General features: G+C 42.7%; 2 protein-coding genes across 2 annotated transcripts; both read right to left on the reverse strand.

The window, feature by feature from the left end:
- Positions 1-155: 155 nt before the first annotated feature.
- On the reverse strand, positions 156-2,149 carry LOC134184927 (monocarboxylate transporter 4-like). Its single transcript, XM_062652698.1, has 4 exons — positions 1,741-2,149; positions 931-1,604; positions 496-865; positions 156-432 (listed from the first exon to the last, which is right to left on the reverse strand). Exons 1-4 carry the CDS (start codon positions 2,087-2,089, stop codon positions 182-184), a joined length of 1,644 nt encoding a protein of 547 aa, XP_062508682.1. The 5' UTR covers positions 2,090-2,149; the 3' UTR covers positions 156-181.
- Positions 2,150-9,586: 7,437 nt separating this feature from the next.
- On the reverse strand, positions 9,587-11,637 carry LOC134184806 (monocarboxylate transporter 3-like). Its single transcript, XM_062652553.1, has 4 exons — positions 11,313-11,637; positions 10,528-11,201; positions 10,093-10,462; positions 9,587-10,026 (listed from the first exon to the last, which is right to left on the reverse strand). The coding sequence occupies exons 2-4, from the start codon at positions 11,170-11,172 to the stop codon at positions 9,776-9,778; spliced, it is 1,266 nt and encodes a 421-aa protein (XP_062508537.1). The 5' UTR covers positions 11,173-11,201; positions 11,313-11,637; the 3' UTR covers positions 9,587-9,775.
- Positions 11,638-15,295: the final 3,658 nt, after the last annotated feature.

A 15,295-nucleotide genomic window follows, 5' to 3' on the forward strand; every position in this document is an offset into this window, starting at 1 on the left:
AGTTTCTATTTTTTACCTTACTGTTCTTGTTGGATGGTGTCATTAATATTCACCTGTTAACTGGCATGGCATATTTCTGCTGCTCTTTCCTACACCCAATCGGGTATAGCAAGTCAAACCAAATTGGGTTTGTTTAGTAGCACACCTCACATGAGACCAGTTACAAATCAAAATACATAAACTACAATTCAGTATTTTCTTCTAAAAGCTTGTCTTCCTCATCTGTCAAATTAGTACTTTCTAATGCAAGTTCAGTTTCAGTATTTGCTTCAGGTTCCTCAATACTAACTATTAATTGATGATTCGAATTTTTCCGAGCATCGTAGCGCAGAGCACATGGCAAGAACGACATCACTATGACTGCTAATATAATGGAAATTCCACCAAAGTAGAAACCCCACATGTAGCTTCCAGTTGAGTCATGAAGGAAACCTGACCAACACGAACAACTGTCACAATAAGAACAACTCACAACAACAAAAACGTATTGGTGACCTGCTATTGGTCCACCAATCACAACAACTGGTGCCATGAGACCCATGTTCCAACCAAGGGCTTGAGCCAATTTGTCGTTTCCTACCAGTTGGCGTAAGACAACAGCTTGGAGTGTCACCTGGGCGCCAAAGAAATATCCATACAGTACAATGTACACAGAAAGTTCTGCATAAGTTCTGATTTGGGCAGCAATGAGCATTGGTACTCCAGTCATGATGATGCCTATGTAGTACAATATAGTTGGCTTCAAGCATTTGATTGTTGCAAAGAGACCAAATGATAGTCGACCGAGAACAGCTCCTATTCCTTGGTAGGTCACCAATAAAGAAGCATCTGAACTAGAAATGTTGAGGTCTCTGGCAAATCGTACCTGCACAAAGCACAAGAAAACTGCATGACAACAATTGTATTTCTAAATAAATCAATATTTCTGACCAAGTGTATCATGGGAACAGAAAATCCTAATGCCACAAGATTGGTCGATCCGACAAACACTATAAAAGGGACATTTTTCCAAATTGTCCAATCCACTAGCTTTTTCTTTGTTTTCTTCTTAGTGTGTAAATCATCAGCCTCTCTACTTCCATTATCGAAATCTTCATTTCTTGTTCTTTCATTAGCAAGTAACATTTTAATTGACTTGACATTAGAATTGATATCATTTTGAGATTTACTCTTTTGAAAATCACTATATGGTTTATATAGGAGTGTTAGTAGAGTCAAGCATACGACCATGGCTCCATAAATTCGTAAGTATCCTCTCCAGCCAAATAAATTAATGATTGTATGAGATAATGGCCCTAAGGATAAGATCCCAACCCCAGCTCCTGACATGACAATACCATTAGCGACAGAATGCCTTTTCTCGAAATATTTTGCAATGATGATGATTGCAGGCGAGTACATCAACCCCACTCCACAACCTGTACCCACTCCATATAAGAAGATAAAGACCGGTAGAGATTGTGCCAACGAAGCCGATAAGACCGAAGCAATGATCGTAAGTCCTCCCAAGAAAGCCACTACTCGAGAGCCGAAACGATCAACGACAACACCAGTAAATGGAGAAATGAGATTCACAGAAGCCAATTGTACGGAATTGACCCACGCTACAAAAAACAATAATCAATAGAAACGTTGGCAAACAATCGATGTCACGTGACCAATGAGCTAATTATGAATTGCATGAATAGGTCATCAATACTACTCGGGAATAGGTCATAGGTCAGACTTCCTCACTCTTACCTGTAACTCCACGACTTTGACCAAAACCACCGCATTCACTTGACCCACTGATGTTCTCGCGTTGACAATCTCCCTTCCACTGCGTTCCCACGCCAACATGATGAGAACAATTTGCGAATTCTGTAGAATTCCGCACGTCTGCAGTTGTCGCGTTGGGATGGCAAGGCGGTTTTACCAGTTCGTTGTAGAGAACGCTGCCTGCATAGAAGTTGCCTACTCCGAGGAAAAATGTTAGAAACCCAACGAAACAGATTGCAGCGCCCCACAAGGTTTCACTCCTTTGTGCGAGATGTGATGCAAGCCTAGAGTTCTTATACCAACGGGCGAGACTGAGATCTGGTCGAAGCATCGTCTCTCTCGGGATTTCATAAATCTAGGTATCAGCTAGGTTTAGAAGCCCGATGTCTGCTGGTTGTACGGGACATTATAACTAATTGCATCACTATCAACCAGCGCCTCAAAACTGCACCCGACTTTAGGAACAGTTCAACTAAACCGTTATGGACAGATGCATGTGCTTGCATCTGAATGTAGGCTGATTGTCAGAATTTGCTGTCGTCTGGTCACTCTAGTGAGCATCTGTTTCAAATTGGTCCAGTCTAGGCGTGGTCATGGATGCTAATTTAGCTAGGAGCTAGTCACCGCTAGGACAAAGCGACCGCATAGACTGTATGCACATAAATAGCACCGACTGCTGTACGTGTTGCTAGTAGTCTATTTCTATGATTCTAGAGTGTCTATACCTCTGGGACTGTAGTTCATGCAATTGGTCTTGCAGTGGCAGATCTAGAGGATGCATGGTACAACAGGCGCGCATGTACAACCCCTTGAGCGGAAGCTTAGTACGCGGAAAAGGCTTCAGATGTATTTGAACATGCGCATGCAGTGTGAACGCTGTTATGTTTCTGAATGAGTAGGCGACCAAAGGTCAGAAGAAACCAGTACTGCCATAAAAGTTAGTTGTCACGCTAGAGTTGGTGTCACGCTCTATAGTTGGTCTCCCACCCTAACCGTGGTCCGGGCGAACGGTTGTGGCTGCCATATAACTATTCCCCGGACCAGTTGTGGTTGGTCTGGTATTGCCACAAGTGGTCGCGTATCCTAATCCTAGCCCCTAGACTGGAACAGTTGTCGCGTGGTGACAATTTACATTTAGCGTCTCTTGGTAATGTGATCTTGTTTCAAAGTTTTGTTAGATTAATAATGTTATCAAGAATTAGTAATTTAGTTGCTAGATTTTTCTAATTTTTGTTTCTTGACGTCACATAGACGGTACCCTAAAGTGCGGCTACCCCTTTCAGAAACTCTGGATCCGCCACTGCCCTTGTCATATTCTAGCTAGTGCTCTGAAAGAAGTGTTTAGCGTGCAGCAAGGAATCTATGAGATTTTATCGCACGCAGTTGCAATTTTTTTCAGAACAAACTAGACTTAGCCTACAGACAGGTTTCTGTTATTTGTGTACGTTACTAAGCAGACTTCAGACGAGAAGCAAATGAATTGAACAGGAGGCGCGTATTTACCTCAAAGGGTAACCAGCTATAGGGTGCCCCCCTTTTGGCTGTATGTTACTTTAGCAACTGCAGCACTGGCGTATAGGAACCTTGTTTTGGTGGAGGGGCACAAAATTGCGTAGGAGGGCGTGCATGGCAAAAAATTAGACTGAATATAATATTTATATATACATATATATGTAGGCAAGTAACACAGCAAAGAATACAGTAAACTAACAACGCTATGTCACATTAGTCAAAGTCTTACGTATGTCTCTACGTCTGTCCTAATTATTGTAGTTTATATCTGCAGGTCAGTTAGAAGCTAGAATTTCCATTCCTGTTATCTAGTAAATTAATCATAGCTCAAAAAGGTGAGGGTCACGTGCTGCCGCCAGTGCGTAGGCAACAATCATGGCAGACGTAAACTACGTGATGACTACATCTGGCACTATAGTTACGACATGTATAATCCGCATATCTACACATTCAGATTCTGTATAGTGAACGGCCTAGCAGAATACACGACACTCTATTTTTTTGACTTACCGCCTCCCGTTCCCATCTATTTCGCGCACTAGAAGGGCGTGTCTTCGAGCTTGCGCGTAATCTGGACAATGCTGCTTTAAAGTCTGTGACAGAAGTAGCCATGCAGAGCAGCACAAATGATCGCGACAATGTGTATCAAGCGAGTCAACTGCAACCATCAATGATACTGGCAAGCAACAAAACTTCTAAAATATTTTCTTCGATCATCGATCGCTGAAACGAAGTCCTATTTGTAGTAGAGTACCGCGAGTTATGTTAATCCGGGACTTTGATATCCAGAGTGAGAGCGCGAAAGCAGACTACGCGGCTAGAAGTGTACGTAGCTCTGAGTAATATTATCGTTGCGTTGGATATCTAACAATTGACGACGAGGCGGGATCGATATCACGATGACGACTTTGCTTGGTCAGGTGGACCCCTTTGACCCAACCGAAGGAGTAGAGTCATTACTGTGGAAGGCTAGGCTACAGTTTTCTTTGCAGCGAATAGTGTGGCGGACGAAGACAAGAAGAGAGGGATACTGCTCAGTGTTTGTGGCCTACAAACATACCGTATAGCTCGGAATCTGTCAGCCCCAACACCACTAGAAGAGCAACCGTATGATGAATTGGTGAAGTTGGTGGGTGCATACCATAACCCAAAGCCGTCAGCCATATTTCAGAGGTATAAATTTAACACTCGTTGCCGAGAGGCAGGTGAGTCAGTTGCGACATTTGTGGCAAACATAAGCAAATTGGTTGAACACTGTGAATTTGGTGAGTCGATGATTGACATGTTGAGAGATCGTCTGGTTTGTGGAATTAACAACGACAGAAGCAGAGAGGTTTGTTGGCTCAAACAACGTTATTATTCGATACTGCATTCCAGAAAGCACGGGCTACGGAGGCAGCTGCCAAGAATGCCCAGGAAATCAAGATGCCCGTAGAAAGCACCAACAGTCCTGTTTTGAAAGTGCAACAGGTACCTTGGAAGGAGACGGCACCTATAGTTCTTGTTCTAAGGCAGATGGGTTCGTACGCATTTGAAGGGACTACCGGATCACGGTCAATCAAGCGCTGATCAGAGACAAATACTCCTTACCACGAATTGAGGATTTGTTTAGTATACTAACAAGGGCAAAACCTTTACCAAACTTAAGTCAAGTTTATCATCAGGTTTGTTAGAGGAAGAAGGTAACTCAATATCTCACAATAAATACCCACAGGGGATTGTTTCAATATATTCGGATGCCGTTTGGAGTGGCATCAGCACCGTCAATATTCCAACGAGTCATGGACAGCTTGCTACAAAACATACCCAAGGGGTCATCGTGTACCTGGACGACATTCTGATAACCGGAAGGACGCATCAAGAACACCTCCAAAATCTAAACGAAGTCCTCAAATGCTTGCAACAAGCTGAAGTTGGCCAAATGCCAGTTTGTGCAATCTCCACTGCAGTACTTAGGTTACAAGATTGACCATGAAGGTTTACATCCAACTGACGAAAAAACAAAACCAATTAATGATGCCGCAAGACCCTGGAATGTGAGCCGAGATCCTATCTCGGGTTACTGAATTACTACGAAAATTTAAAAAAAAATTATCAACAACGCTAGCTCCTTAATTTACACAAGTTACGCAGAAAAGAATCACCCTGGCATTGGAATAGTCTACAGGAGAAAGTGTTGTCAGCCTCAAAGAAACTCTTACATTCAAAGCGTTTACTGGTCCATTCTGACACCAAGAAAGACGTTATCATCCTGTTTAGTGATGCTTCACCGAATGGTCTGGGAGCAGTGTTGTGCCATGCTACCCGATAGTAGGGACCAGCGGACTAGTTTTGCATCCCGCACACTCACCAGGGCAGAGAAAAATTATTTCCATTTAGAAAAAGAAGTCTGGCGGTGGTGTTTGGTGTAAAAAATTCCATCAATATCTATTTGAGCGATCATTCATAATCTTTTATTAATAAACATTTATTAATAAAAATAATAAACATTTTCGGAGTGCATCCGGTGGACATGGCGGTCAAGTCCTTTTTAGCTGCTACATGTCAGGTGTTTAGGGCGGAGACTAGACAGGGTGCGGTCATTCTTTGTTAGGTAGCGCTGATGTCTGCACGCGAACTGCGCAGGTAAGATCTCAAGTATCAACCATATATTTAGTATTTTGTGCGACCACCTCCGTTTCTAATGCACTCATCTAATCGATTAGGATAGTGAGTAAAATAATTTTTTATTTCAATAGTGGTGAGTGATTCCCAGACTTTTGATATTGCTTCTTCCAATTCGTTTTGCGTTGGCGGACGTATTTTCTCAATTTGCCGTTTCATCCAGGTCCACAAATTTTCTATCGGGTTTAGGTCGGGAGAATTGGCGGGCCAGTCAAGTACGTCGATTTGCTGATTTGCAAGGATAGCTCGAGCGTGTCTAGAAGAATGAATTGGTGCGTTGTCATGTTGTAAACGCCACCCATCTGGGTAGAGTTCATCTGCATCAGCGATAAGGCACTCTTCCAAGATCGACGTGTAAAGGTGGGAGTCCATGTTGGTTGTGAAGAGCTTGAGTGGTGTAAGTCCACGTTCACTGATGCCTCCCCAAACATGGACTTTAGGACCATGCCTAGGAGCTGCAAATACAGCATTTCTGTCTACAGGGACCCAAACGCGAATTGTGTTGCGGTAGAGTTGGAAAGTCGACTCGTCGCAAAAAAAGGTGTTTGACCATGCATGGAGCTGTCATTGCGCCGCCTTCGGCACCACTCCAATCTTCGTGCGATATGTCCCTCCGATAAGTGAGGAACTCTCTGAGGCAGCAAACAGCAAAACCCCAGTCTGTTCAGGTAACGTCTGGTTGTTCTGTCGCCGATTTCTACGCCTTTCGTTCTCATTTTCTCTGTGATTTGTGATGCGGTAGTGTAGGGGCGGTCCGATGAAGCGATTGCACACAATCGATGTCTAGCTAGCGGCTTCATCAACTTTGAACGGACGACCTGCTTCAGGGCGATGATTGAGTGTTTGCTCGTCTTCCAGTTTCTTGATGGTTCGCCAGATTGTTGTTCGTGAAGTGCCTGGAAGGAGCTTTGTTACTTCAGATGGTGTGAAGCCAGCGTTGTGAAGCACAGCGATCTCTACGTTTTTCCAGGTGATACATGACTGATGAAAAATTATTATTTCAGCTGCACACAACATTAAATTATATATTAGCTTGACGTTTGCGCTGCTGGTTTTAATTGGCTTTTATATTTCTACTTTGTGTACAAACGTAAATTGCGAGAGTTTTTCCTACCAGGTGTGCAAACCGGAAATGTTTCAATAATTATGTTCGCAACTGTACTTTATAAATTGCAACAGAAAAGTAATATTAGTTTTGTACCTTTCGCAGTTATGAGTTGAATTTGTAGTGTGTTTGTCTAAAAATTAGAATAACTAATTTATTTTATTTATTAAGTTAGTATATGTTTGTAATACTCAATACTTTATCCATTAAGTTAGGGTATGTTTGTAATACTCAATACGTGCCACAACTTTATTCAATAGGGATCGCTGCATTAGATGGGGCATTCCTTCAATTTAATTGTGCACTCTGAAACAATATCTAACTAGATGTCGTTTTCTCTTCTCTCTCGATTCGATTCATAACGACTCTCGTATATAACACAAAACATTAATTTGGTGTTACTGTAACTTGTTTCTCTAATAATGGTTACATATTCCCACAGAAAAGCACTAGCTACGACGATTACTATGTCCAAGAGACAAACTCGGGCGAGAAGCTACACTCCCACTCTGAGTCCGATGACATACTATAGACATGCTCTTAATGCGATGGGCCAAAGGATGGACAGAAAGCACAACGGAGCAAGCGACTTGTTAAGACTCGGGCAGCGTCACGTCAGACCAGCTCAAAACGCCCATCCAAGGAGCCTGTGAATGTTACGGATATTACGAGTCCAAGCAGCGCAACCGATACCTACTAGACGAAAACTCCATTTCCCGAGGATGACGCATTATTAGACAATGACTCCCTCGATGAAAAAATGGCAAAGCTAGTGCCAGAGACAACAACAAAAACAACAACAACAGCAACAACATACTCGCGCTGCTCTCCTTAAATTCACCAATGGCACCGGACGAGGAGATGCTACCGCAGCAGGAGACGCCCCGTCTGCCTCCTCCTTCGTCCTCTAGACAGATAAACAAGAGATCCTACCACAAGACGCGTTCCTCGAGGAAGAAAACGGGTTCAGCAACAACCAATCTCACAACAGGACCAGCAGCGACCTCCAAGCGCAGCGACAATAATTGAAACACTCCTATCCAACAGACGACAGGCTCTCTTCAAGTTCGAAAAGGTTTGGAACATCACCACTCATACCTCACCCAATCTCTGAACGCCAAGGTATTACCGACTTGGTTGCAAACTTCACGAACTCACGAAATTCGACCCATTTGGCACACCAAACCAACATTGCGAAACAAATCGACACGCTGACCGATTACCACACATAACTATCAACTGCGGTCAAAGACCATTACCAGACTACCATGACACGTACATCTAAAGGACGAGCTAAGACAGATATTTGAAGACATGACAGTGGCTATGGAGCACATAGCTCCAAACGAGAGTACTACCATGCTCAAAAGAGGGACTGACTCCGTGGTCGAAACGCGGGATGAGCTCAAAGCCAGAAAAATGCTTCTCACCAACGGAGATCGGCGTCCATCAGGAATCTGAAACGACGAAGACAGGACGGGGACTGTGGCAGGCGCGGCGGTGGTACCGTTGGCCAAGCCAGGCGACAAATTAACACCACGCAGTTACTCCCAAATGCCAAAACACCATAGAGATACAGATTGGGGCGAGACCCGGCGACACTTGGAAGATCACGGGGACGGGGACGGAAGATATGCTAGAAGACATTGTTCCTCTTCACGTAAGAGGGAGAGCTACGCTCGCAGCCGACAGGACGACAACGACCGAGTACAAGGCCATACGGCACAAGATGATAGAAGACTTTACAAATTATCTAGATTCGTTAAAGAAATTTTATAGAGATAAACAAAAATACGGAAGTTCAGACAATCAAAGATACTGAGTCAATTGTCGATCACCAAAGCTCCGCACTCATGATCACAAACAACACTATGCAAACACCTCCAGCCGCCACTATAGCGATGACAAAAACGACGAAAGCAGACAAATACATTCTCAACAGAAGCACTCAAGATTTGTCATTTAGTGAAGTCTTGCTTAGCCAACCCCTCCCCGTTTGATCCTATAGGACGTTCCAGAATTCTAAAGGCAGCTATAATAATAATGATGGGTGTGTCATAGGCGTCTTTTTGACAAAAGGGCGTATCAACTGCTAGTATCTCCATTTTTCTATATTCTGTTTTCACTGAGGTCATTCGTACTTCATTAGAAGGTTTATCTTGTTTAAACCCAAAATACCCAAAGAAAACTCCACCAATGTTTTCTGTCGGATTCGATCCCTGTGGAGCTGCAGACTTAATTAACTGGAATTACATGGAAGCGCGTTGTGAAGTTTACACAGTATTTGTGTATTGGTATGTATGTGAAAGGGAAGGATGTTTGACCGTTGGCATGGATGGCAAAGCTGAAAGCTGGACGGTTGGTGAGACAGCTGTACTTACTTGTTGCTGCAGTCGAGGTGAGTCGTCAGTACCGTGACATGAGACTCGTATACAATTAGTGCGGTTGCTGATGCTATTACTGTATTTGTAAGTGGATGGAAACACTGCCTCGCCATACTGTTGGGTAGACATTGATTTGTATGCTTATCCATTAAGCTGTAATTTTCTAGATGGGACATCCATAACTGACTGATATTTTGCTGTTGCTACATTGTACATAGTTGCAGTATCTACGTATTGCAGCATAGCTGCTCTTTCCCATACCCAATCGGTTATAGGAAATCAAACCAAATTGTGTTGATGTTTGTATAGTAGCACACCTTACACGTAACCAGTTACAAATCAAATACGTAAATTACAATTCAGTATTTTCTTCGTTAAGCTTGTCTTCCTCATTGGTCAAATTAGTACTTTTTAATGCAAGTCCACTTTCATTATTTGCTGCAGGTTCCTCAATTCTAACTATCACTTGATGATTTGAATTTTTCTGAGCATCGTAGCGCAGAGCGCATGGCAAGAATGACATCACTATGGCTGCAAATATTATGGAAATTCCACCAAAGTAGAAACCCCACTTATAGCTTCCAGTTGAGTCATGAAGGAAACCTGACAAACACGAACAACTGTCACAATACGAACAAATCACAACAACAACAAAAACGTGTTGGTGACCTGCTATTGGTCCACCAATCACAACAACTGGTGCCATGAGACCCATGCTCCAACCAAGGGCTTGAGCCAATTTGTCGTTTCCTACCAGTTGGCGTAAGACAACAGCTTGGAGAGACACTATGGCTCCTAAGAAGTATCCATACGATACAATGTACACAGAAAGTTCTGCATAAGTTGTGATTTGGGCAGCAATAAACATTGGTACTCCAGTCATGATGACACCTACATAGTACAATATTGTTGGCTTCAAGCTTTTGATTGTTGCAAAGAGACCAAACGATAGACGACCGAGAACAGCTCCTATTCCTTCGTAGGTCACCAATAAAGAGGCATCTGAACTAGAAATGTTGAGGTCTCTGGCAAATCGTACCTGCACAATTGAAGCACAAGAAAACTGCATGACAACAATTGTATTTCTAAATCAATATTTCTGACCAAATGTATCATGGGAACAGAAAATCCTAATGCAACAAGAATGATCGATCCAACATACACTATAAAAGGGGCACTTTTCCAAATTGTCCAATCCACTAGCTTTTTCTTTGTTTTCTTCTCCGAGTGTAACTCATCACTCTCTTTACTGCTATTGTTGAAGTCTTCATTTGTCGTTCTTTCATTATCAAGTAACATTTCAATCGACTTGACATTAGAATTGATGTCATTTTGAGAGTTATATTTATGAAAATCATCATATGGTCTATATAGGAGTGTTAGTAGAGTCAAGCATACGACCATGGCTCCATATATTCGTAAGTATCCTCTCCAGCCAAATAAATTAATGATAGTATGAGATATTGGCCCTAAGGATAAGATCCCAAACCCAGCTCCTGACACCACAATACCATTAGCGACAGAATGCCTCCTCTTGAAATATTTTGCAATGATGATGACTGCAGGAGAGTACATCAACCCCACTCCACAACCTGTACCCACTCCATATAAGAAGATAAAGACCGGTAAAGACTGTGCCAACGAAGCTGAGAAAACTGAAGCAATGATTGTAAGTCCTCCCGAGAAAGCCACTATTCTACAGCCGAACCGATCAACTGCAACACCAGTAAATGGAGAAATGAGATCCATAGAACCCAATTGTACGGAATTGACCCACGCTATTTAGACATACAATAATCAAAACGAACGTAAATTGGCAAACAATTGGTATCGCGTGACTAATGAGCTAATAGGTCGTAGGTCAGACTAAATTAATTGCTTATTCTTACCTGTAATTCCACGACTTTGACCGAAACCACCACATGCTATTGACCCACTGATGTTCTTGCGTTGACAGTCTCCCTTCCTTGGCGCTCCCTCGTGATCACGGAGCTGATGAGAACAATTTGCGAATTCCGTAATATTGCGCACGTCTGCAGTTGTCGCGTTGGAATGGCAAGGAGGTTTTACCAGTTCGTTGTAGAGAACACTGCCTGCGTAAAAGTTGCCTGCTCCTAGGAAAAATGTTAAAAACCCAACGAAACAGACTGCAGCGCCCCACAAGGTTTCACTCCTTTCTGCGAGAAGCGACTCAAGCCAAGAGTTCTTATAGCAACAGACCAGACTGAGATCTGGTCGAAACATCGCGAGGTTTCGAAATCTAAGTATCCGCTACACGTAGAAGCCTGTGTCTGCTAGTTGTACGGGACATGAGAATTGCATCATGACTGCAGTTGTAGGGACTTGTTGGTTCTGCAGCGGTTTCGGGCGAGAGTCCCATTGCCTGATTGGTTCTAAAACCGTTTACCTGATGATTATTTGGTTTCTGTTGCCTACGGGGACTTTTTGTGGGGTAGGGACTGTTTGGTTTCGCTTGTTTAGGCCAAAAATACTCGCGTCGCGTCGCGTCCGGTCAAAGGAGGCCGTTTCCGTAGCGGTGCGATGTGACGTGTTGGCTAGGTTTTTCCTATTCCAGCTCGTCACGTCGCGTCGCGTCGCGTTGGAAACGGCCTCCTTTGACGCGACACGACACGAGGTGTATTGTGAACCAGGCTTTACAGTCCGTCAGCTACCGTTCCCTTGGGCCTCGCTTTTATTCTAGCGAGCCGGTCCGCACCCCCGCATATACCTCCACGTGCTCCTCCACGGCAAAATAGGCATTCTATTGCAATACGTAAAATAAAGACTCTTCGGGGTTCCCGGAAGACATGTGTTACATAGTATGACATACAGGCTCGTTGTTCGAACACCTGCCAAGTCAACAGCGCGATTGAGACCTTGTTTGGGGAAAGTTGCATGGTGAACGCCATGCTAAGCCAGAAATGACAACTCAACTACGCACTGCAACACCGTTGAGTCGACACACCACTAGACGACTTTCTCACTAGCAGCTTGTCTACCGTGTCATACGGTGTATTCAGAAAACTAGATTCTTTGAGACGGACGTGTGCTTCTAACTACGAATGCCACTTGTTGTAATCACCTGCATTACCGCTGATGCTAACGTCAAAGCCACGCCAATATATATATATATATATATATATATATATATATATATATATATATATATATATATATATATATATGTATACTGTACACTGTACAACTTGTCAAACTACTTGGCTAGCTAGCGTATTCTACTGTTTAGCTTCTGGCTAATTAAATGTTGATCTGTCTTGATCTGATGTACTACACAACGCATGTCTATATCACAGCAACAAATTAGACTACTGAACGTGTCTAGTACAGTATATTCAGGTAATAACCGTACAACAATTAGTCAATTAATCAGTTAATTAAATAAATATCTTAACAATAAACTGCAGTTACATGCCTTTATAATTATTAGAAAATTGATCTCATTTGCATATACTTGTAGTATTACTCACTATTCGTCTAGTAAGAGACTCTCTCTAATGAATTTATGCTTGTGTGATATATTTTGATAATAATTAAAACTATGACTGATTATTGTTCACATTTGTGACACAAGTAAAACTTTGGGTTAATTTGATTACAATAGCAAACACTACCCACTGTTTCAACTCTTATTTGTATTTTCTGGATCTCTGCAGTGGTGCCACATCTAACACAAGACTGGCAATCTCTTCCAGGATGAACAGTTTCTCCACGTTTTCTCTTCTCCATATTAGATGGATATGTAGAGTAGGTATTTAAAATGCATGAACAAACAGTTCAGTCTCTACATCTCATCAACATCGACCCCATTTGCTAGTTATGACTCCTTATATTATCGAAACACTTACAACTATCAGCAAACTCGAAAATCAATTTGATGGAGTTACAGAAGAACAGAACAAGCGAACATTATAAACTCGTATTACAATGAAGTAAAGGAATATCGTAACTCGTTGAAAACAGCACTCAGCGCAAAGAAATCTCAACAGAGTAGCGATATCCCACCATAAAAGACTGCTGGGCGCAGAACCGCGGTTTCTACGTGACGATTTATCTTACTCCCATTACTGCACAGTGCGTCAAGTTTGTGCCCTCCTTACAATTTACTAAGTTGTTGGTGAAAAACGCCAAGAGACGGCAGTATGCTCAAAAACTAGCGAGACGCTAGTCTACCACGTGATTAGTCGCAAATACGCCAGTATCGTCAGTTTTATTGGATAAGAATTAGCCAATATGTTGTCCTTTACGTGTACATCTTCTACAGACAGTGATCTTCGTCCTAGTGTCCTTCTTTCAGGTAGATTTCGAAACGCAACTACGCCTAGAAAGGCGTAAAGCTCCGGATATAATTCTAGCCTCGCCCCACATACCAAGCCTTGGCTGACGGACTGTTAATTAAATCGGCTCTCTCTAGCTGATATAGTTGTACGAGACGTATGAGACGAGTTAACAATGCTCACGATAATTTTCATTCTTCTCTTAGACGTCTTGATGAGCGGAAATCGAGTGTGGCGTACTCCTTCTTGTTTGTATTATATTTGGCGCTTCATACCGACGCCGCAGTCACGGCATTGTCGAATTTCATGTGTTTAGTTTCCCACATTAATCGCATTTCTTGCTCCAGGCTGGACAGCTAGGATCTAGGTTTGTGCTGTCGACCACAGTATTGACAGACCGATTGTTTTGTATTTTCGTACCATGTGTACTGTTACAAATTCCGAACTTTCCTTTGTCGCTTTCGCGGATTCGCCTAGGCAAAGACGCACAATCTGTGATTCAACCTACTCGTGGGGACTCTATCAAATACCGAGAACTGTCGAAAAAGCAAATACAGGAATTGGAATGCAATGCCATAATCACACCAGTACACGAAGCCACTGCTTCGATGAGCCCTATCGTCTTACTCAACAAGCCTGAAATCAACAAGATGCGAATGTGTATATATTAATCCAAGCGTACTAACTAAACAAAGCTCTATACAACGCGTGAACATGCACTGTCAAATCAAAATTCCAGAAAAGATCTTAACTTACTAAAAATTAGCAATCTTGCAGACTCAAAATACTTTAGCACTCTAGATGCTACATCAGGATTTCTGCAGCTTGCACTACTCGAGGACAGCAGAAAACTAACCACCATTGCCACCCCTTTAGCAGGTACCTACGGTTCTATTTGGAATCTCTTTGGCCTAAAATTTTTGCCATTGTGCAATCAAGGAAGCATTCAGTGATATACTTGGGGTCTATGTCTATCTAGACGATAATCTGATTTCGAGGTGCACGAAGGAGAAACACGATGAACGGTTACAACAGGTACTTTATGAAGTGTTGGTACATCATTTACGACTCAATCTTGCCAAATGCCAGTTTTAGCAACAGGAACTCAAATATTTGGGTCATATTCTTGCGCAGAACCAGATCTAGCCAAAGTTCAGAGCATTCAAAAGTATCCAACACCACTGAGCAAACGGACGCGTCAAGACTACTTGACCTGATTACTTATCTTGCTAAGTTTTGCCTTGACTTGGCAGAAAACGATCAGCCGATTGGACAGAGCTTAAGAGAAAGGACGTCAAGTGACTGGAGTGAAAGGACACACCTGCGAACGTCGAATCTATTGCTCAAACGCTCTGTGAAGCTGTAAATGCCTGAGACCTCAAGGCGTCAAATTTAATCTATATAGACTAAATTTGACGCCTTGAAATCTTAGACACTGACAGGTTCACTCTTCTCCCCTCTCTTGCAGCTCAGGCACTTCCCAAAGCTGACAGCTTTCAGTACTTTGGCAGTGTTTCCTACAATATATTTTATGCGTCCTTGTACGCAAGCCAGTTGTCTGAACCAGGTGTGGTTGT

Source organism: Corticium candelabrum, chromosome 9, assembly GCF_963422355.1.
Source record: "Corticium candelabrum chromosome 9, ooCorCand1.1, whole genome shotgun sequence".
Taxonomy (NCBI): Eukaryota; Metazoa; Porifera; class Homoscleromorpha; order Homosclerophorida; family Plakinidae; genus Corticium; species Corticium candelabrum.

Excerpts from the sequence above, each read along its gene's own strand:
- LOC134184927 (XM_062652698.1), bottom strand. The coding sequence starts at position 2,089 with ATGCTTCGACCAGATCTCAGTCTCGCCCGTTGGTATAAGAACTCTAGG. Across the intron at positions 1,605-1,740 it reads TCAAAGTCGTGGAGTTACAG|CGTGGGTCAATTCCGTACAA; the intron begins GTAAGAGTGAGG and ends TGTTTTTTGTAG. Across the intron at positions 866-930 it reads CTGTTCCCATGATACACTTG|GTACGATTTGCCAGAGACCT; the intron begins GTCAGAAATATT and ends TGCTTTGTGCAG.
- LOC134184806 (XM_062652553.1), bottom strand. The coding sequence starts at position 11,172 with ATGGATCTCATTTCTCCATTTACTGGTGTTGCAGTTGATCGGTTCGGC. Across the intron at positions 10,463-10,527 it reads CTGTTCCCATGATACATTTG|GTACGATTTGCCAGAGACCT; the intron begins GTCAGAAATATT and ends TCAATTGTGCAG. Across the intron at positions 10,027-10,092 it reads GATTGGTGGACCAATAGCAG|GTTTCCTTCATGACTCAACT; the intron begins GTCACCAACACG and ends CGTGTTTGTCAG.